The sequence below is a fragment of the Zea mays genome, chromosome 5 (assembly GCF_902167145.1).
Source record: "Zea mays cultivar B73 chromosome 5, Zm-B73-REFERENCE-NAM-5.0, whole genome shotgun sequence".
Taxonomy (NCBI): Eukaryota; Viridiplantae; Streptophyta; class Magnoliopsida; order Poales; family Poaceae; genus Zea; species Zea mays.
Genome location: NC_050100.1, coordinates 180,169,027 through 180,190,008, shown reverse-complemented (window position 1 = coordinate 180,190,008; position 20,982 = coordinate 180,169,027). Strand labels below are relative to the sequence as shown.

Sequence of the window (20,982 nt, the reverse complement as noted above, 5' to 3'; positions counted from 1 at the left end):
GAATGTGCCTTTGCCGAGTGCCTTCTTGTGACTCTCGGTATAGTTAACAACCGTCAGATACAGACGGTAGCTGACGGCGCTTTGCCTAGTGTCCCAGGTGGACACTCGTCAAAGTACTCTGTCGAGTGTCTTCCGATGTCGAGTGCCTGACTCTCGGTAAAGAGTATGTTTGTCGAGTGTCTTTCTATGTCGATTGTTTAGCCCTCTGCAAACCCTATCTTTATCGAGTGTTATATTTTGCCGAGGCGACACTCGGTAAATTGTATCTTTACCGAGACGGCACTCGGCAAATTATATCTTTGTCGAGTGCCTGATAATTTGCTCTCAGCAAATGTGAGAGCACTCAGTAAAGAGCGTGTCTCCGGTAGTGCTTTTAGGGCTGGGCTAGACAGTGTTTCTACTATTTAGGGTTCAGGCACGATTCAATTTTTTTGGTCTTCTCGGTCCGAGTCCATCTAGCCCAAAATACGATAGGCTAGGAGCGCGCCGGCCAGGACCAATTTCCAGCACTAGTCTCAACACAGCTACATACTATTTAGAGTTCAGGTACTTGCGTAGTTGCACCGATGTCAATACGTTACCACAACAACGGGGGAAGAAGACCACCTGAACTCTTTTTTTTCTGTAATACGCGGAATGTGCTTAAGCCACTCTATTCCACAGCCATCTTCGTACGTTGATCAGCTACGTACAATGGAAACATGCAATTAAGCATGGTAACTGGTAAGCATCCAACTAACAACCTGCAACGAGAAAGATGGCACGAGCATATGCTAGCCATCGCGGCTTCAATTCTGCACGACCGTATAGCCTGCCGCTGTGCACCGAGTAGTGGGGCGAGAGGCCTCTGCCGGCGGCGCGGCAGTGGCAGTGGAAGGCCACGAGCTGGAGCAGCTCGCCTGCGCTGCGCGGTCGAGGAGGAAGACGTAGAGCGCCCCGCAGACGGCAGCCACGTGCGGGAACGGCGCGATGAGGTGGAGGAGCAGGGCGGCGACGAGGAAGACGGGCCAGAAGGCGATCGCTCTGGTGACCACGCTGACGCGCTCGCTCTGGTGGTAGGCGCCATCGCCGTAGAAGAAGAGCACGTCGTGCTTCTCGAGGTCGAGGAGGCGGCTGCGAGGCGCCATGGCTTAGCTTGGGTGATTGATTGCTTGCCGGCCCTCGAGGTCGATGACGAACTGTGTTAGGCAGGCTGCTAGCTACTGCAGTTGGCACTTGCACTTGCAGTGGACTGAAGGTGTCTCTGCCTTTTAACAACACAATAGGAGGCTAACTTATCATAATTAATCAGACCACGTGCTCAAGCTTTTCAAAGCACGAGGGTAGCTTATCACTGGCCAATGCGAGCCCATCCATCGATGTCTCTACGCGTGGGTGTGGAAAAGGAACAAAACGCACTGCCGCGAAAGAACAAAACGTGGAAGAAATCGCGTTTCACGTGGAAGAAAATACTGTAGTCTGTAGTATAGTAAGCACTGTCCTGACTCCTGAGATTCTGAACGATTAATAAAAGGACAAAACATTTGTACTTTATAGGAAAAAGGAAAAGTCTCCATGTCTCCTCAAGGGCCGCACCCATGAATTCTTTACATAGTCCTCATCAGCTTATTGTTCATAAAATAAGGGAAAAGGGGACACAAATAACACGGGAAAATCGTTTTGGAGACATGACAAGTAGGAAAGAAAAGCTACATCATATCATATGCATATGAGGCCGTGAGAGGCCACAAGCACACACCAACTCCATTCTATGCGATTTTAATCTCTGACAGATATCTTATTTCCCTCATATCTCTCCCTCTATCCCTAAAATATTGTAATATAGGGATATTAAGGAGTCGCGGATATGATTGGTGGAAGAGATTAAGGAGTCGTTGCTGCAAGTAGTCAAATAAGATTTTCGATGGACTCCTCATTTGTTTCGGGTGGAATATATGGTTGGAAAGAAATAACAGAATCTTTCAGGGATTTTAAAGATCTGCGGTCCAAGTTATGCAATTGGTGAAAGATCAAATTGGTAGTTTTAGTGTGTGTTAGATAGATCAGCGAGTGGTTTTTTTGTTTTTCCTTTTGTTTTCTTTTTGCTCGGTCTTATGGAGATTTTTATTCATTTCTCTTTTAATACATCGAAGAGGCGAGTCTTTTGCTGCTTCCTTTCAAAAAAAAAAAAAATATAAGGATATTAAACCGCTCCAGCACATGTCCTATAGAATCTCCCTTTTCAATATTTCTTTAGAGATCTCCCATTAAAAAGGACATTGTCATCCACATCCCAGGCTAGGTCATATTTGTCATTTGAGGTCAAGCTAACCATGATGAGGTATTTGTTAATGGTATTCAGATAAATAGACATCATCATCCTCCATTGCGACCTTGTCGCCTTCTCGGTATCCCCATACCTTGATGGTGCACATGGCGCATTGACTTGCAATAACAAAACAAGATCAAACAACTTAAACAAGAAACCTAGATGGGTATGGATCTAACAAAGCTACAAATTTAGAGTTAGGATTCAAACTTGCATGACTATATCATAGAGCCAAAGAAGATGGTGGCAAGACTATGATGGGCATATGGATGTACATAGCCTGAGAGGATGGGCAGATTGTTGGGGATGGTGCCCGTTAAAGGATAGAAGAGATGGGGGCGAGGAGACAAGAGAGGGTGAGAGGCTAAGATACAAAGAAGGGAGTACCAAAGAGAGTTGGAGACATGGTCTAATGCATATGACTCAATATCTTCCGATAGAGGTAGGGCTAGACAAAAAACCTACCACCCATTTCTCAAACCCAATCTACCCAAATCTTGACCCGATTTACTCGAACTCGAATTACCTGATCACTAATTCGGATAGCAAGTCTGGAAACCTGATTTAAGGTTGGGTAATTCTGGTTATGAGTTTGGGTACCCAATTTACCTGAATTACCTAAACCCTTGTATTATTGTAATGTGATTTTAAATTTATGATGTACTAATATATGAACAATGAACTTCATTCAATATGCATGATACTTATTAGTAGTGTGGCATGTTTGTTGAAAAATTATATTATTTTGGTACATGTAATATTTACTTTAGTTTCATTGTCTTTACTACTTATACTACAATCGAGTAACTCAGAGAAACCCGAACTCGAACCCAAAATTTCGTGTACCCAAAATTTTGGGTAGGGATTGTGAACGGGTATATTTTAGATCCCGGTTCTCATTGCCCGAATTTCCAAATATCTGAATTACTCGACCCGAAAAAATCGGGTAACCCGAACGCCCAGGCCTCAATGGAGGGTGGATGTAGAGGTGGAAGGTGGAGACATGGTGGTGGTGTGAAGGCGGAGTCGTAGAGAAAAGGCGAAACAAAGAAATGATTTAGAGAAGGGGATAGATATCTACGGTAGCCTCGTATCGTTATGCCATGATATTTGGCGCACCATGTAGAAGGTTTTTGATCGGTGTGTTTCACTATGCTATGCCACCATGGTGTCACTAGCACATCCTCTTGACGCAGTTGTCTCTCTGAAGATCTTTTTTAGCAACTTCAATCGTGAGCAGCGACACAGACAGTGTTGCAATCCTGTTCAAGCTTATCATTTGCTACCTCCAATGGGGGACACCACCTACTAAGGCCATGTGGTGTTGCACCCACTGACCTCGCTTCAGCTCACGCTCCTTCTGAAGTACATGCTACCGAGGCATCACAAAGCATGTTGTAAGGCACGAGTAATCATCTATTTATTTGAATGTGGCTCAGAGTAGTATATTGTTAAGGTAAATTGAAATTTAGGTTTGATGATTTTGATCCACTATTTTTCATATTTGGATAATAAATTTAAAGCTAATGTAGCAACACACGAACATCTGTTACCATTTGATTATGTTGCTTTTTACTGTGCTATAATTGTTAAATTTTACTGGTAAGCTTGCAATTGGGATATCTTCTAATTAAGCTGCATTGTGCACTCACATTTTATCTTTAGCTTTGTGAACTATTAGTGCGACAGAGACGTGCCTAATCTAGGTTGTTTAGGCTATCCTCTGCAGCTTACTCATTCATATCTTATATTTTAAACTCTACTCTGTAAATAGTATAGTCTACAATGTAAAATATTGTTTTATACGGTCGTATCTACGATTTGCTGGCCATAGCTTCAGTTGTTTTTTAATTTATGATTCAAGATGTAGAGATTCACCATCTGTGCCAATGATCTACGCTGAGACAAACCATCGTATAAAGATATGGCCGGATCACGAGTTTCACGACATATGTGTTAGATACAAATCACGCGATGGAAAGATTCACACGGGAGGCATCAAAGGTCACAAATGCAACTGTAGGCCGCAGTCTTACTTGAATCATTTTCCCCTACTCTGTCATATATTGAGACCGGTCGAATGATCTTTTTATAACTTGTCGGGTTATTCCCATTTCATTTGAATTGGATGAAACAAAAAAATATGAAAGATTTTGATCTGTTTGGTTATTGTCATTCCACGTGGATTGGAGTGGATTGAGGACTTGTTCGATTATGGGTGGATTGAAAGAGATTGGAGAGGATTAAATTCATTTCTATACAATTTGAATAAGAGAGGATTAAATCCTCTCTAATCCCCTTAAGGACTTGTTCGGTTATTCCCATTACATATGGATTGGATGAGATTAGAAAAAAATAAGAAAAAGTTTGACTTGTTTGTAATTTAAACCCACCAAATTCCACTCAATCCATATAGATTGAGATCTAACCGAACAAGCCCTAAACCAGCTCAAATCGAATAAGGCTTGAGTGGGATTGAGATAAATTTTTGACTTCTATAGATTTAAATTGACTCAATACTATTCAATCCATATGCTGGGTTGCGTGCGAGATTACATATGTCCAGACTGATCTGATTTGTAAATGTGATCCTATTTCCAAGTGAGTACATTTCTGGACATTGCTCGTGCGTCAGGGAAGTCGCAAGCCAGCTGCTACTTGCATGGCTGCCACCTTGCCCGGAGTAGTCGGGCGAGAGGGTTCTGCCGACGGCATGGCAGCGGCAGCGGAAGGCCACGAGCTCACCTGCGCTGAGCGGTCGAGGAGGAAGCAGTAGGCGACGTAGAGCGCCCCGCAGACGGCGGCGGCGGCGTGCGGGAACGGGACGACGAGGTGGAGGAGCAGGGCGGCGACGAGGAAGTCGATCGGGCCAGAAAACGATCCCGTAGCCGTAGGCGGCCACGCTGACGCGCTCGCGCTCTGGTGGTAGGCACCACCGCCGTAGAAGGAGAGCACGTCGTGCCTCTCCAGGTCGAGGAGGCGGCTGCGAGGCGCCATGGCTTTAGCTTGGGTGATTAATTGCTTGCCGCCTTGCGGAGCTCGAGGTCGATGAACTGTGCTAGCTACTGCTGTTGGCACTTGCATTGCAGTGGAGTACCGACGATGTCTCTGCCTTTGTAATAATGCAGTAGAAGGACGCAACGCAGGAGAACATCATAAGCAAACAACGTGCTCAACCTGTCTAAACCACGAGGCTACTGATTTACTGGCCATTGCGAGCACATCAATCGATCTCTTCTTCACGCGTGGAATGGAAGAAAACGCATTGCCGCAAAAGAACAAAACGTCGAAGGAATCGCATTTCACGTAGAAGACAAGACACAGTACAGTACTGCCGCCCTCCGACGGTCTAATAAAGAAGACACTCAAGGCCCGCCCTTTCTTGTATGTTAGCGACAGAGAGCAACAGGCCAACAACAACGACGACAGATCTCGTTCAACTAACTGTTTACACGAAGACGAGTGCCGAGTGGAGCAGTGCACATGGTGAACATAACCAATTTCGCGCATCGGTCTCTCATCCTTGGTGTTGGTGATTTAGCGAAGAAACACTCGCACATATAGATGTAACATATAGATGTACATAAAGCACGAAGCACGAAAGACTGGCCCGAAGCACGTATTTTTGTCCGGTATGAGCCCGGTCCGGCCCGCTTTTATGCGGGTTCGGGTCGACCCAGCACGAATAAGCGGGCCGGACCCGGACAGGAAACTAAGAACGGTAAGTTAGCTCGGCACGACTTGTTTACCTCTAACCTTGTCAAACCCGTATTTTTTGCACAAAAACCGTGCTTATCGGCCCGTTTAGCCCGTTTTGGCCCGCTTTTTCCGTGATTACCGGCCCGACCCGTTTAGGCCCGCAGCGGGTCGGGCTCAGACAGGGGAACGAGCCCGTGGGCTTAGACGGCCCGACCCGGTTTTCTAACCGGGCCTAGCGGGCCGGGCTTCACCTACCGGACCGGGCGGTCCGTTTGGCCATCTCTACTCCCACCTCACCCCTTCGGTTACCTTGCTGGCTTGCAAATACTCTGTGCCCCTCCCCAACAGACTAGTTGGTTCCTTGCCTAATTTGCCACAATTTACCTAGTTTTTTTCTAAGGTTAGTTATTCAATTGAGACGACTCACAACTCACCTTAGACAAAGTCTGGCACAATTAATCACAAACCAAATAGGTATGCATGCCCTGCGTCGCTAATGGAGTGTTTGGTTTGAGGTCAAAGTGGGATGAGGCGGGGGCGATACCGTCCCCTCGATTTTTTGGATGACGATGTCCACCAAAAACTACTCCAATGTTTATCTGGCCGCTAGGTGACTTTCATCCAAACAACATAAAAACTATCGCCACCCTATTTCATTCTTCCGTATACATCCAACCAAACACACGACCCTTCGTCAGCCCCGCCCCACCACCTCTCGACGTCCAGCGCCGATCGAGGAGATCCCCTCCAGCGCCACCGCCTCCCCTTGTTCAGCCATGTCGATCGCCTCTCAGCAACGGATGATTCTGTTTAGCTTGACAAGAAACGTCGCCTTTCGTCTTCGTCGATCCTGCATCCGGAACCGATCTGTGCCTTCCCCATAGGTGATTGATCGTGATGTTAATGAAACTCTGTTATAATTGTCCACAAATGATACGTGTAGGTCTACATAGTGTAGGTGATTGATCCTGCAACGGGGAGGCTCAGCAAAGGGCCGTCAGCGGCCGTCCCAAAGCTGACGGCCGTCAGCCTTTGCCGAGGGCCTAGGGTGGGCACTCGGCAAAGAGGCTTCTTTGCCGAGTGCCTAATATTTGGCAGTCGACAAAGAACTCTTTACCGAGTGTCTTCTCTGGACACTCGGCAAAGCATATTTTTATTTTTTAGATTTTGTCCACCAAACTTTTTGTGGTATATTCCTACACTATGTAGACCTACATGTATCATTTATGGACAATTATAACAGAGTTTTCAATCGTTAGTAGATTTAGTTCGTTTATTTGAATTTCTTCGGAAAATTTAGATTTGAACTGCAGGTCACTCGAAACTTGAAAAACCGTGCATGCAAAAATGATATTTATGTTACTTAGCATAAGTTACGACCGATTCTAGGAGCGGACCGGAAACTTCGAGCAACATGCTCACTAAACATGGTCGTGAACTTGCCATCCACATGTTTAAAAATTGTCACTACAACAGGTACAGTCATTTTCGGCGGCCAGAAACCGCCGAAAATAAGCCACTTGCTGCCGAAAATAAGCTATTTTCGGCGGCAAGTGGCTTATTTTCGGCGGTTTCTGGCCGCCAAAAAAAACTGGCCGAAAATAAGGCTTTATTTTCGGCGGCCAAAGCCTGGCCGCCGAAAATAGCTTATTTCCGGCGGCTGCCTGTCTGGCCGCCAAAAATAACAGATTATTTTCGGCGGCTAGACAGACAGCCGCCGGAAATTAAAAATGCCGAAAATAAAATACTTATTTTCGGCGGCCAGGAGGGGCCGCCGAAAATTACTTATTTCAGAGCAAAAAAAATTGAAAAAAAGCGAAAAATAACAGAATTTCATACAAAATTCATACAATAACAGAAATTCCATACAATAACAGAAAATTCATACTTTAGTTCACAACCTAAAACTTGAGTCCATACAAATATAAAGTCCACAAATAGTCCATACAAACATAAAGTCCACAAATAGTTTATTACAACACAGTGCGGCACAAAGCTAACTTAATCACACATTGGGGTCGTTGGAGTTGTGTCCACTACCTCCAGAAGCCAATAACTGGTCGACGAAGTCGTGTAACGGGTTTGGATCCTAAAAAAAGATGACATTAATAACGGCATTGGTTACATGTATAACGACTATTCAAACAAATTGTTTCTCAAACTAACCTCTCCTGCATAAGCTCCCTCCCCTGCATAAGCTCCTCCTGGTGCTGGTATGACCGGTGGTGGCGTGTTGTGGCCCATGACCCCGGATCCCTACAAAATCAAGTTTAGTAAAGATTTGAAATTAGGTTGATACAAACGACAAGTCTTAACTAAATTGAATAACCTGAGGTGGAGGTGGAGGTGGCGGAGCATGTAATCCCCACTGAGGCATCGGCGGCTGAAATTGAGGGAAAACAAATGGTTGCTGTTGTGCCTGCTGTGGAAACCAAGACTGTTGCAAATATAATATATTAGTTATAGAACCAATATCGAGCGTGTTGAGAATAAATAAGACACTCACGTTCATTGTTTGTTGCGCCTGTGCGTTGTAAGCAGCCATGTACTCTGATTGCTGTTGGAGAAATGCCATTTGTTGTTGCCGCATCTCTTCACGAAACTTTTCTTGCTGCTCCCTCATAGCTTCCTCCATGCTAGATACAGAGCGGCGACTACGGCTGCTACTACCACAGCCCGCCTGCGACGAAGAGCCGCCACGAGAACGCAACTCCGTCGAATCGATAACACCGGTAAACATAGAATATCTTGAAGAACAAGAAAATTAGCTATTCGGTCGTAGTTCCAATATTATTGAAAACAATTCACAAGTTCATACCGTCCATGCGCCTTGCCTCCAAGTGAATGCACAACCTCAGCGTCGATGGTAGGCGCTCCTCGCCAATCGTAGTCTTCTCCATACTTCTTAACCATCTCCTGCCCGTATGTCTCCTGCAATACAATATGAAGGTTCAGCACACATGTAATTTATAGCTATATGGCAAGAAAACATAAATCATAACAACAACTAACCATACGCTCAACGGCCGCTTGACTACACAGCTCATCGGAGATTTCACTGTTTTTCGCTCGATGCCCTCTCCTATAAACATCGATTGGGCTTGGGACAACTCCAGTTTGAGCCTCCTGCAAATATATGAGTTCAATCCTGTTTCATTTCTGAGTAAAACAGAATACTACATACTCACCATTCGCTTAGCCAACCGAATGTGTCCATCAGCCCCATAGGTATGGTTGACTACGACCTCATCATCGTCCTCGTCCTGCTGATGGCGCTGCCTATGTCGATTTCTGTTTGACTTCTCAATCCACTCGTGCGAAGCCCATATCTCACACAAAGCCTTGTAAGCCTGCGGCCGGTGTTCCATCCATGGAAGAGTTACCTGCATATAAAGTGTTAGCTCAAAATTACGTTCACATCTGAATGAGCTGTTAAATTAGATTTTTACCTCCATGTACTGGTCTACAGTCAAGTAGACATCTGAATATTGTCGAAAGTTGTTGATAGAATGACCTCGGCGCTTCATGTACGCGTTCACAACCTGTAGACGAGCATTGGAAAATGCATCCCTGCACACCTTTTTCGCATTTTTCTCTAATACTCGGTCTGCATGCTCTTGAGCCTCAGGTTCCACACGATAGCGTCTCTGTCCAACATCGAAAATAAAATTAGTTCAAAAACAACTAATAAATGTTAGGTTGAAACAACTAATAAATGTTAGTTCGAAAAAATTACCCAAAAGTCGTGCTTGACGGCGCCTTGAGCTGTTCCATATGTAGCATGTAGTTCTCCGTTGTAGAGCGATAGGTGTATCACGTAGTTCTGGCCGAGCGTGTCTCAGCAACGCCTCCTGTCTGCTCTGGCTAGAAGAACTCCCTTGGAAAAGGGAACGTGCACCAGGGAGTATCCTGCTAGCCGCATTAAGAAACCCCCTAGCAGTGCGCTTTGGTTTATTCCTACCACTCATCCTGTTCAATAGAAAAACATTAAATGTATTAGCTCCATAAAATTAAGTGAACTAATAAAAAATCAAATAATACATCACATAATATGAAATTTTGCATTACACATCAAAATTCATCAGAATCACGATCAAGGAGTCTTCTTCGATCCAAAGCTCGCAATGTGGCTTTTTTGTTCCTTGGATTTCGTTTTCGTTTCGGTGCAACACACTCATCAGTAGTGACATCGTTACGGTCTCCGACTAGTGAGTTCAGTGCAACACCCTCATCGATAGTAAAAGTAGTTGGCAATTCTTCTTCTTGATAAACATCATCGGCCTGTTCGTCTTCGAATTGATAACCAGCAGTGCAAGGAGTATGTAAACGTTCCCTAGGGTTCACCTTATGAGCTACCCACCATGCTTCAAACTTCGGATTTGGGTACGACATATAGTAGACCTACTCGCACTGGTGTGCAAGGATAAAATTATCATGGCCTCGAAGTCGTTCCTTGTGCTTTACTTCAGTTATACCATATTGACTTTGTCTAATCCCATTAGTGTTGTCAAACCAATCACATAGAAAGAATACTAATTTCAAAGGTTTGTTCCCTGCAAAATTAAACTCTAGGATGTTTTGAATGATGCCATAATAATTAGTTTCTCTGCCGAGTGCATCGAGTGCCCTAGTCAGAACTCCAGTGTTACGTGTGGCTACACGAGGACGAGACTTTTCATATTGGTCTGAACGAAAACGAAAGCCATTCACATCGTATCGACCAAATGTTCTGCAAGTGACCGTCCCATAAGATAGCTGTCTCAAGTCCTCGTGTATGTTAGGAGTCTTTGTGCACTGCAAATAATATACAGTTAAAATGACTACCTCGCGTAAAAGGCTAAATGACATGAAAGTAAGGAATATAGAGAGTTTACATGCTCGCGAAACCAGTCAACAAAATTAGGTCTTCCTTGCCTCCCATGTCGTCGCATAGTATCTAGTTGTTTGCTTGTAGGCTGATGGGAATAAGTCCAATTTTCCTCGTCGAACTTACTGTCCGACAAATAAGTAATTAAATATGGCTCCTTTGGTAAAGAAATTAAGGGGTAAAATAAAGACTTACATGAAATATGGCTCCATCTCGTCCATATTAGAGTACATGTATAGCAATGCGGACATTCTTTCATCCATGCTAAGGTGGTAGAACGTGCCCTTACTAGTACTTGTGCCTCTCCATTGGAAAATGTTGAGATCACTGACAGGAGGTTCCTCATCGACATTGTATCGCATGGTAGCAGCATAGACATTATGTTCCTCTGCGAAATACACACTCGTGAAGTATGAAACCTCCTTTAGCAAAAAAGCTTCAGCGATGCATCCTTCTACTCTAGCCTTATTTCGAACCATGCCTCGCAGGTTTTTGAGTGCACGTTCAATGTGATACATCCACATATATTGTACAGGTCCACCAACCTTTGCCTCATATGGAATGTGAATAAGTAGATGCTCCATCGGATTGAAGAATCCAGGTGGGAATATTTTTTCTAGCTTGCATAACAACACTGGTATTTGTTTCTCCAACTTCTCCATCATATTTTTACTTATTTCTTTGGCACAGATCTGCCTGTAGAAATAACTTAGCTCAGCTATTGCTTGCCACATGGCGTCGGGCATATAACCACGAAACATGACAGGGATAATCCTCTCCATTAATATATGGAAGTCATGGCTCTTTAACCCAGTTAGTTTTCCCGTTTTCATATTCACAGCTCTTTTCAAGCCCGCAGCATAACCATCGGGAAATTTAATTTTTTTCATCCATCCCATTACCTCGATCTTGTCTTTAGAGGTAAGACAGAACAAGGCACGTTGCGGCTTACCGTTGTCATTGAGCACTTGGGTTGGTCGGTCACAAAGCATTGCTAGATCTCTTCGAGCTTTCAGATTGTCCTTTGTTTTGTCAAAATGCATGCAGGTGTGTATGAGGGCTTCAACAACATTACTTTCTTGGTGCATGACATCAATGTTGTGCACAAGAATCAATGACGACATATAAGGGAGCTCCCAGAGACCACATATATGTGTCCAGTTGTGGTCCACTCCGAATCCTTCGTACTTGTCCCCCTTTTCATTTAGGACAAGGTTGTTCAGCTGAGCATATATTTTTGCCGCGTTAAGACGTTTAGGCGGACCTTTGGTGACCATAGTGTTCTTTATAAAGTTTTTCTTATCGCTCCTAAAGGGGTGTTTCCTGGGCAACCAGCGTCGATGACAATCGAAGTAAGTGATCTTTCCACCATGAGCAAGACGGAAGCAATCTGTATCTGAACCGCAATATGGACATGTCAATCTACCATGTGTACTCCAACCGGTAAAAATAGCATACGCCATGAAGTCATGCACCGACCACAAATACGCAACTCGAAGTTTGAATATCTGTTTTGTAAAAACATCGTATGCTTCAACACCTTTCCAAAGCTCCTTCAACTCTTCAATCAAGGGTTTTAACATGACATTGAGGTTCTTTCCAGGATAGTCTGGGCCAGGAATGATTAAGCAAAGAAATATAAATTCATATTTCATACAAAGAGAAGGTGGAAGGTTGTATGGAATAACAAAGACGGGCCAACATGAGTATGATGATGCCATTTGACCAAAAGGTGTAAAGCCATCGGTCGCGAGGCCGATTCGAACATTCCTCGGATCAGCTGCAAACTCGGGATCAAACGTGTCGAGAGCCTTCCATGCATCCCCATCTGAAGGGTGCACGATTAGGTCATCGTTATCACGGACACCTTCTTTGTGCCATCGCATGTGCATAGCAGTTTTTTTAGATAGAAACATCCGTTTCACTCGAGGAGTTAGTGGCAAGTAGCGGAGCTGCTTATGTGCAACATCTGTCATCACCTTCTCACCCTCATCATTAATAACTTCCACAAATCTAGATTGTCCACATTTCAGACATTTTTTCTCTTCCGCATGCTCCTTCATGAAAAGCATATAATTATTTTTGCACACATCAATCTTCTCATAATCCATACCGAGACCTTTGATAATTGTCTTTGATTGGTACATGTCTTTAGGCAACTTATTGGGCTTTGGGAGCACATCTCCTAATAACTTTAAAATCTCATTGTAACAATTGTTCGAGAAAAAGTACTTGGACTTAATGGCCATGAGCCGAGTCACAAAAGCGAGTATACTCACATCTGTGTGTTCATGCAACGGCTCTTCAGAGTCTTTTAGTAGTTTAAAAAATCTGGAAACCTCTGGTGTGGCAGGATCCTCGGAGCTTAGGTTGAATTCTGGAGGTAGCGAATCTAGCATCTCATGCATCGCATCATCGCCAGCCCAATCATTGTTCTCCTCCTCTTCTACATTCCGGTTGGGTACTACCTCACCATGATGTTCCCACACCTCATATCCGGGCATAAATCCAAACTGACAAAGATCTAGGCTAACTCTTTCCTTATTAAGAAATATACTGTTTTCGTGCCGCCTACAAGGGCATCTGACAGTGCCGGTTAAGGACAAGGCGAATACGTGGTCCACAAAATCTTTGGTCTTGGCTACCCACTCATCAGAATGACGTCCATTCCTACTCCAGCCATTGTACATCCATGCACGATCGTCAGCCATGCCTGAGACTGTTAAACCGAACCATATCGTGAAAACATTATTCAACTTTGTTAAGGGTTTCGGTCCTATATGTATAGGCAAGGATAGATTCTAAACCCACCGTAAGCTAGCAGGACCAAATAAATTTCGACAGCATAACATCGCTGCCACTAAACAACATATTACGTATATATAAAACACAGAATGATATACTACTAATCAAATCAAATCAAACTAACCAGCACATACACTAATAATGGAACAATTAACAATATAATATTCTTGTAAAACTAACAATATAATATTAATATAAAATTAATGCCACAAATTCAATATGCCACTAATACCTAAACCACATATATACCACTAATGTATTAATGAAATCAAATTAAACAGTAACACTAATCAAACACACAAATCAAACAAACATAATTATAAATATATACTAATCATACACAGAAATTAAACAAACATAATTACAAATATGTAATAATCACACACATAAATCAAACAAATATATATACAAATATGCACTAATTTCGGCGGGAATTAAATAAAGACCGCCGAAAATATGAAATAAAATACGAAAAAATAACCTATGGATGGTGACGCGACGGTGGAGTACGTGGTAGGATCCGGTGGCGACGGCGAGCGGCGCTGGCGGCGTCGGACGGCCGGGACGACGAGCGGCGCTTGCGGCTGCCGCGCGGGCAAGGGCGAGCGCGGCTGGGGCTCGTCGGGGCAGCGGCAGCGCGCAGGGGAAGCCGGTCGGGGCGGCGGCTGGCGGCGGGACGCGCCGGGGAGGACGGCGGGGCGGCGGCCGGAGGCAGCGCTCGCTGGCGGCGGGCGCGCGCGCAGGAAAGCCGGCGGCGGCTGGCGGCGCGCGGAAGACAGAGGCTGCGCGCGTGAGGAGAGAAAGAGAGAGAAGAGAGAAGCTTGTCCGTTATTATAGCCGTATTTTCGGCGGCCAAGGCTCGGGCCACCAGACAGTCCGGTGCGCCAGACCAGGGCACACTTCAGTTTCCTTTTTGCTCCTTTCTTTTGAAGCCTAACTTGTTCTTTTGATTGGTTTGTATTGAACCTTTGGCACCTGTAGAATGTATGATCTAGAGCAAACTAGTTAGTCCAATTATTTGTGTTGGGCAATTCAACCATCAAAATCATTTAGGAAAAGGTGTAAGCCTATTTCCCAATCTCCCCTTTTTTGGTGATTGATGCCAACACAAACCAAAGCAAATATATAAGTGCAAAATTGAACTAGTTTGCATAAGATGAGTGCAAAGGTTGCTTGGAATGAAACCAATAATTATTTCTACTAGATATGCATGGATGGCTTTCTTCTTATTAAACATTTTGAACCACGCTTGCACCACTAGTTTTGTTTTGCAAAGTTTTGGAAATTCTTTTTCAAAGTCTTTTGCAAATAGTCAAAGTTATATGAATAATAATTTTCAAGATTTGAAATTTTCTCCCCCTGTTTCAAATGCTTTTCCTTTGACTAAACAAAACTCCCCCTTAATGAAATCCTCCTCTTAGTGTTCAAGAGGGTTTTAGATATTAATTTTGAAGAGGGTATACCAATTTGAAAAATCTATTAACAATAAGATACCAATTTGAAAACACTCCTTTAAATCCAAATTGAAAGACTAAATTTTTGAAATTGGTGGTGATGCGGTCCTTTTGCTTTGGGCTAATACTTTCTCCCCCTTTGGCATGAATCGCCAAAAACAGATACTTGTGAGTGAAATATTAAGCCCTTAGTAACTACTTTCTCCCCCTTTGGTAAATAATATACGAGTGAAGATTATACCAAATTAGAGGGCTGGCGGAATACCGGCAAGGAAGGATAATACCGAAGATGTAGAGTGGAAGCGATGTCTTGGCCGAATACTCCATTTCCCTTTCAATCTAAGACTTAATACATGATATGCTCATGGAAACGTATTAGTCTTAGCCTTGGCACAATAGAGATAGGAAATGTGCAAATGTACCAAAGGAAAGAGACATGATTAAAAGGATATGTCAATTAAGCTTAAGCAATTCTATATAATATAGATTGCTCCCCCTAAATATGTGCTTTGAGAGGAATACAAATTTTTGGTCTTAAATGCCAAGTGCACATAATTAGGTTAATGAGATCATGTCTATATCATAGAGAATGTGGAGTGCATTGTGTCATAGTATAGGTGATGCTCATGACAGTTTATGCACTTATGAAAGCATGTTATAAACATCTCAAGCATTTACCTTTAAGGATTTCAAAGAGACTTAAGGACCATCCACCTTTGGAACAAAGGCAGCTTATCCTCGTGACTAGGTTAAGCTTTAAGCTCTTTGACAATAAAATCACTTCACCTAGTTGTAACAAAGATGCATAAATACAGGAATGAAATGTTTGAGAAGTTAAACTAGATATGAAGTAGGGCTAATGCATGGGCATGCTTTCTCTTCCTTTTATACAAGATATGCAAAGAAAGTATAGAAAAGGAAGATTTAGGTACAAGTTTAAATGAAAGGAAGTAGTTTTACCCTTTTGTACCTTCACATAGAGACGTTCTCTTCATTGTGCTTGTCCTTAGTCTTAGTTGCTTAAGACCTATTCTCAAGACAATATATGGAAATATTTTGCACAAGAGAGAGTTCTACAACTAGTGATCCTTTTCTAAGACATTGCCAGCATATATCAAATAGATCACAAATTGCATAGATATATCTTGAATTCTCCTTTTAACTTAGTGCATATCTAGAGAGATATCGATTCAAATTATATGAGGCACTAAGAAACATAAGTGTTAATTGAAGTTATTCAATGATCAAACAACAGATGTGATCAAAAGAACAACATATGCATTAGATTTTCAACCAAGCTTAAAACAGGAGAATCCAGTAAATATGTTATTTTAACAATGAAAGCAACAATCCTTGATAAGAGCGACATTATTTTAACAAGTTGGATTGATATGTAGTAGCATACATCATGAGAAACTTATTCTCATGCAAGAGACTATATGAGATTACTTAGGATAAAGCAATAGTCTTAACATAATCAAGATATAGACATAGGCTCCCCTAGAGATATGCATCAAGGAATTTTAATGAGATGAATAGATGCATTCATTTTAGAGACGTGTAGGGAGAAGCATCATTCATCTTGATCGAGGCTTATAAAATTTGCAATAAACATTTTATGCCTAGTATTCTCATAATGAAAAAGATTTAGAGTGGTTACAGTCCGGTGGCACACCGGACAATCCGGTGAATTATAGCGGAGTTGCGCCTGGGAAACCCGAAGCTGAAGAGTTTGAGCTGATTCACCCTGGTGCACTGGACACTGTCCGGTGCCACACCGGATAGTCCCGTGCGCCTGACCAGGGCACACTTAGGTTTCCTTTTTGCTCCTTTCTTTTGAAGCCTAACTTGTTCTTTTGATTGGTTTGTATTGAACCTTTGGTACCTGTAAAATGTATGATCTAGAGCAAACTAGTTAGTCCAATTATTTGTGTTGGGCAATTCAACCACCAAAATCATTTAGGAAAAGGTGTAAGCCTATTTCCCTTTCAAGTACTGGTACCAAACATGCATTCTGAAGTTTGTCTTCGTAGCTCGATCATACGTCCATACCCCTTCCTCCTAGGCACGTACCAATTCATCGATCAAAGGCTCCATGTACACGCCCATTTTATTCCCCAGGTGTCCGGGAATTATAAATGATATGAATATATTCTGCCTTTGAAAGCACACACCAGGGGGAGATTGATGGGAATAACAAACACGGGCCAACATGTGTACGGGGCAGCGCTCGTTCCATAGGGATTGAACCCATCTGTGGCCAACGCAACACGTACATTACGAGCCTCTCTGGCTTTCTCACGGTGAATGGCATCAAAGTGTTTCCATGCTTCACCATCGGATGCGTGCACCATCTTGCCAGGATTGTATCGTTTTCCATTTTTGTGCCATGTCATCTGTTTTGCGGATTCCTCTGTCATGTACATACGCTGGATCCTCGGTATGAACGGAAGGTGTCATAGGATTGTCAAGGGGATGTCGAGTTGCCTCTTGTGTCCATCACCATAGTCTACCTCCATGAACCTAGACGATTTACACTTGGGACAATACTTTGCCTCCGCGTATTCTTTCCTAAATAGCACGCAGCCCTTCGGACAAGCATGAATCTACTCATACGTCATCTTGAGTCCACGAAGTAGTTTCTGTGCCTCGTACATGCTCTTTGGCAGAACGTGATCATCCAGAAGCAGGCTCCCAATAACCGTCAACAAGCCATCGAATGCGTCTCTACTCATGTTGTACTGCGACTTGAACGCCATTACACGCCCAATGACATCTAGTTGAGAAACCTTTGTCTGGCCGTGAAGGGGCTTTTGTGCCGCGTCGAACATGTCGTAGAACACCTTTGCAGTCGGCTCTGGCTCGTCATCCATACATCCTCCCGTGTACTGTGCCTCCTGATAGTCGTTCAACATATCCGCTACCCCCGCATCCGCGTTATAATCCTCGACACGTTGTCTCAGCAACTCCTCTCTCGTACGATAAGCTTCACCATGAAATATCCATCGAGTATAGCCCGGCGTAAATCCATTCTTCCAAATATGTTCTACCATGGCCTTCTTTGGTTTTCTTTTCCGGTTGGCACATTTGCTGCATGGGCACGAGACTAGACTTGCTCCTTTAGCAGCTTCGCCATATGCCCGTTCCACGAAATCATCGGTCTTTCTAATCCATTCAGTGGTGACATCGTTCCTTCCTCTACGGCCCGTGTACATCCACTCACGGTCCTCCATCCTCTAACAGAAGCCTAGCAACAGAAAATTTCGGCAGCACCTTCCCTGCACAGGGAGGTTTCGAAATCCTGCAAATAAAATTATCGGCACGATGGCTGACTTCCACGCATAATTCAACGGCACGATGGCCGGCAATCATATATATATATATATTCAATCTATGAAACATCAATACATTAATATAAACATGTGTTTGTTCAAATACATAATCTATGAAACATCAATATATTAATCTATGAAACATCAATACATTAATATAAACATCAATACATAAATACATAATTTTATACCTTGAGACGATGGCGCGCGGGGGAGACAGTGGCGCGGGGAGGAGAGGGCGGCGCGGGGAGGCGGTGGCGCGACAAGCGGGCGGGCGCGGTGGGCGGGGCAGGCATGGCCGCGGCGAGGGGCCGGCGCGGGGAGGGGCGGCAGGACGGCGCGGCGAGGGGCGCTCGCGGCGGCGCGTGGCGAGGCGGCGATGCGGCGAGCGGGCGGGCATGGCGGGCGGGTGGGCGTGGGGAGGCGGCGGCGCAGGGAGGGGCCGACGCGGGGAGGCGCGGCGGCGGGCGGACGGCGTGGCGTTGTAACAGAGAGAGTGAGAGGAGAGAAAGAAGGAGAAGGAAGAACGCGAGGAGTTTATTTTCTTTCTTTGCCGAGTGCCCGTGATCTGGCACTCGACAAAGATTTTTTTAAAATTTTAAAATATTCTTTACCGAGTGCCAGATCGCTGGCACTTGGCAAAGTAGCCTTACCGAGTGTCATCCAGCTAGCACTCGGCAAAGATTCTATTACAATCCTTTGCCGAGTGCCACCTGGTTGACACTCGGCAAAGGATACTTTGTCGAGTGTCATTTCTGGACACTCGGCAAATTACTTTTTTATTTTTTTATTTTACCAACCAGATTTTTTGTGGTGTGTTTCTACACTATATAGACCTACATGTACCATTTTGAGGCAATTAGAAAAGTGTTTTCTATAGCTAGTAGATTTAGTTCGTTTATTTGAATTTCTTCGAAAAAATCACATTTGAACTGCAAATCACTCGAAACTTGGAAAACCGTTCATGCAAAAATCATATCCATGCTATTTAACACAAGTTATGACCGATTTCAGGAGCAAACCGGAAACTTCGAGCACCATGCTCACTCAACATGGCCGTGAACTTGCCATCCATCTGTTTAAAATTTTTATAAAATACAAACAAACTCAGAAAATCATGAAACTTGTCCACGTGTCATGATATCATATGTAGAGGTTGTGATAAAAATTTTAGAATGTTTGGAGAAAGTTGTGAGACAATATGTGTATAAACATAAGAGAAGTACACATGAAATCATAGAGTTTCAATGTGGATCTCTTAGGTTTCTACACATAGTGCGTCACAGTATCCTCGAAACTTTTTCAAATTTTTATCACAGCCTCTACATATGATATCATGACACGTGGACAAGTTTCATGATTTTCTGACTTTGTTTGTGTTTCATACATCACAACAACAGCTACAGGCACTTTCGGCGGCCATTCTGTCCGGTGCACCAGCGGAGCAACGTCTATCTGCGTGCAACGGTCGACTCTGACAAGAAACAGTGCAGCACAGTGAACGCAGCAGCAGTCAGAGCAGTTAGTCAGAGGGGCACCGGACTGTCCGGTGTCGCACCGGACTGTCCGGTGCCACATGAGGACAGAGCCTCCAACGGTCGACCAGCTCCAAACCCTAACAACAGGATGACGTGGCGGCGCACCGGACTGTCTGGTGCGCCCATCGCCAGCAGCCTTCTCCAACGGCTACAATTTGGTTGGTAGCTATAAATACCACCCCAACCGGCCACTTCGAAGGGTGGGAGTCCAAGCAACATTCCAAGTCATCTAGTTGACATACTCAAGCCCTCCCAACCACATATATTCATTGATCCATCCTATGCGCAAGATTTAGGCCACTACAACCAACACAAGTGCCACAAAAAGAGAGCTAGCAAAAGAAAGCTTCTCGTGTGAGTCTAGCAAGAGTGCATTGTGAGAATTATTGAGAGTTAGTGAGCACTACATCTTGTGATCATTTGTGCGTGGAGTTTTGACTCCCATTGATCTTCCTCCAAAGTTTTGGAGGCTTGTAAAAGCTAGCAAGAGACACCAAAGAGTGTGGTGGTCCTTGCGGGGTCTTAAGTGATCCTTGAGAAGAAGAAGAGCTCGCCGGTCTTTGGTGATCGGTGGAGAGAGGGAAAGGGTTGAAAAAGACCCGTCCTTAGTGGACTCCTCAACGGGGACTAGGCCTTCGAGGGCCGAACCTCGGTAAAACAAATCACCCGTGTCTCGTGTGCTTATTGCTTGTGATTTGTTTGTTCTTTCCCTTTCTAAGTTTTCTTGCACTATTCTTTGCTGAAACTATTTGGTGTTGCTTTAAGTTAAATTCTCATTTAGTGAAGCAACACCTTGTAAGAAAGAACTTGTGTTATTGCTCTTCTTATCTAAGCCCTCTTGATTTATTCTCATAGACTTATTAGTAGTATTGATTTATCAATTCCGCATTATTTGAAAGCAATACTCCTTACAAGCAAAGGACTTAGTTTTTATACTTCGACAATTGTGTATCTTGTTCTAACCACTAATCAAGGGATC

The 20,982-nt window shown here is 43.8% G+C and overlaps 2 protein-coding genes across 2 annotated transcripts; both read right to left on the bottom strand.

Moving 5' to 3' along the window:
* Positions 1 to 593: 593 nt before the first annotated feature.
* LOC100276188 (uncharacterized) lies at positions 594 to 1,223 on the bottom strand. The gene is given in 1 exon segment (NM_001150033.2): positions 594 to 1,223. A coding segment is annotated over 1 exon segment (339 nt). The 5' UTR covers positions 1,128 to 1,223; the 3' UTR covers positions 594 to 788.
* A 3,570-nt stretch (positions 1,224 to 4,793) lies between these two features.
* Positions 4,794 to 5,630, bottom strand: LOC100276676 (uncharacterized). The gene has a single exon (NM_001150403.2). The coding sequence runs from the start codon at positions 5,303 to 5,305 to the stop codon at positions 4,940 to 4,942; it is 366 nt and encodes a 121-aa protein (NP_001143875.1). The 5' UTR covers positions 5,306 to 5,630; the 3' UTR covers positions 4,794 to 4,939.
* Between the last annotated feature and the right edge of the window lie 15,352 nt (positions 5,631 to 20,982).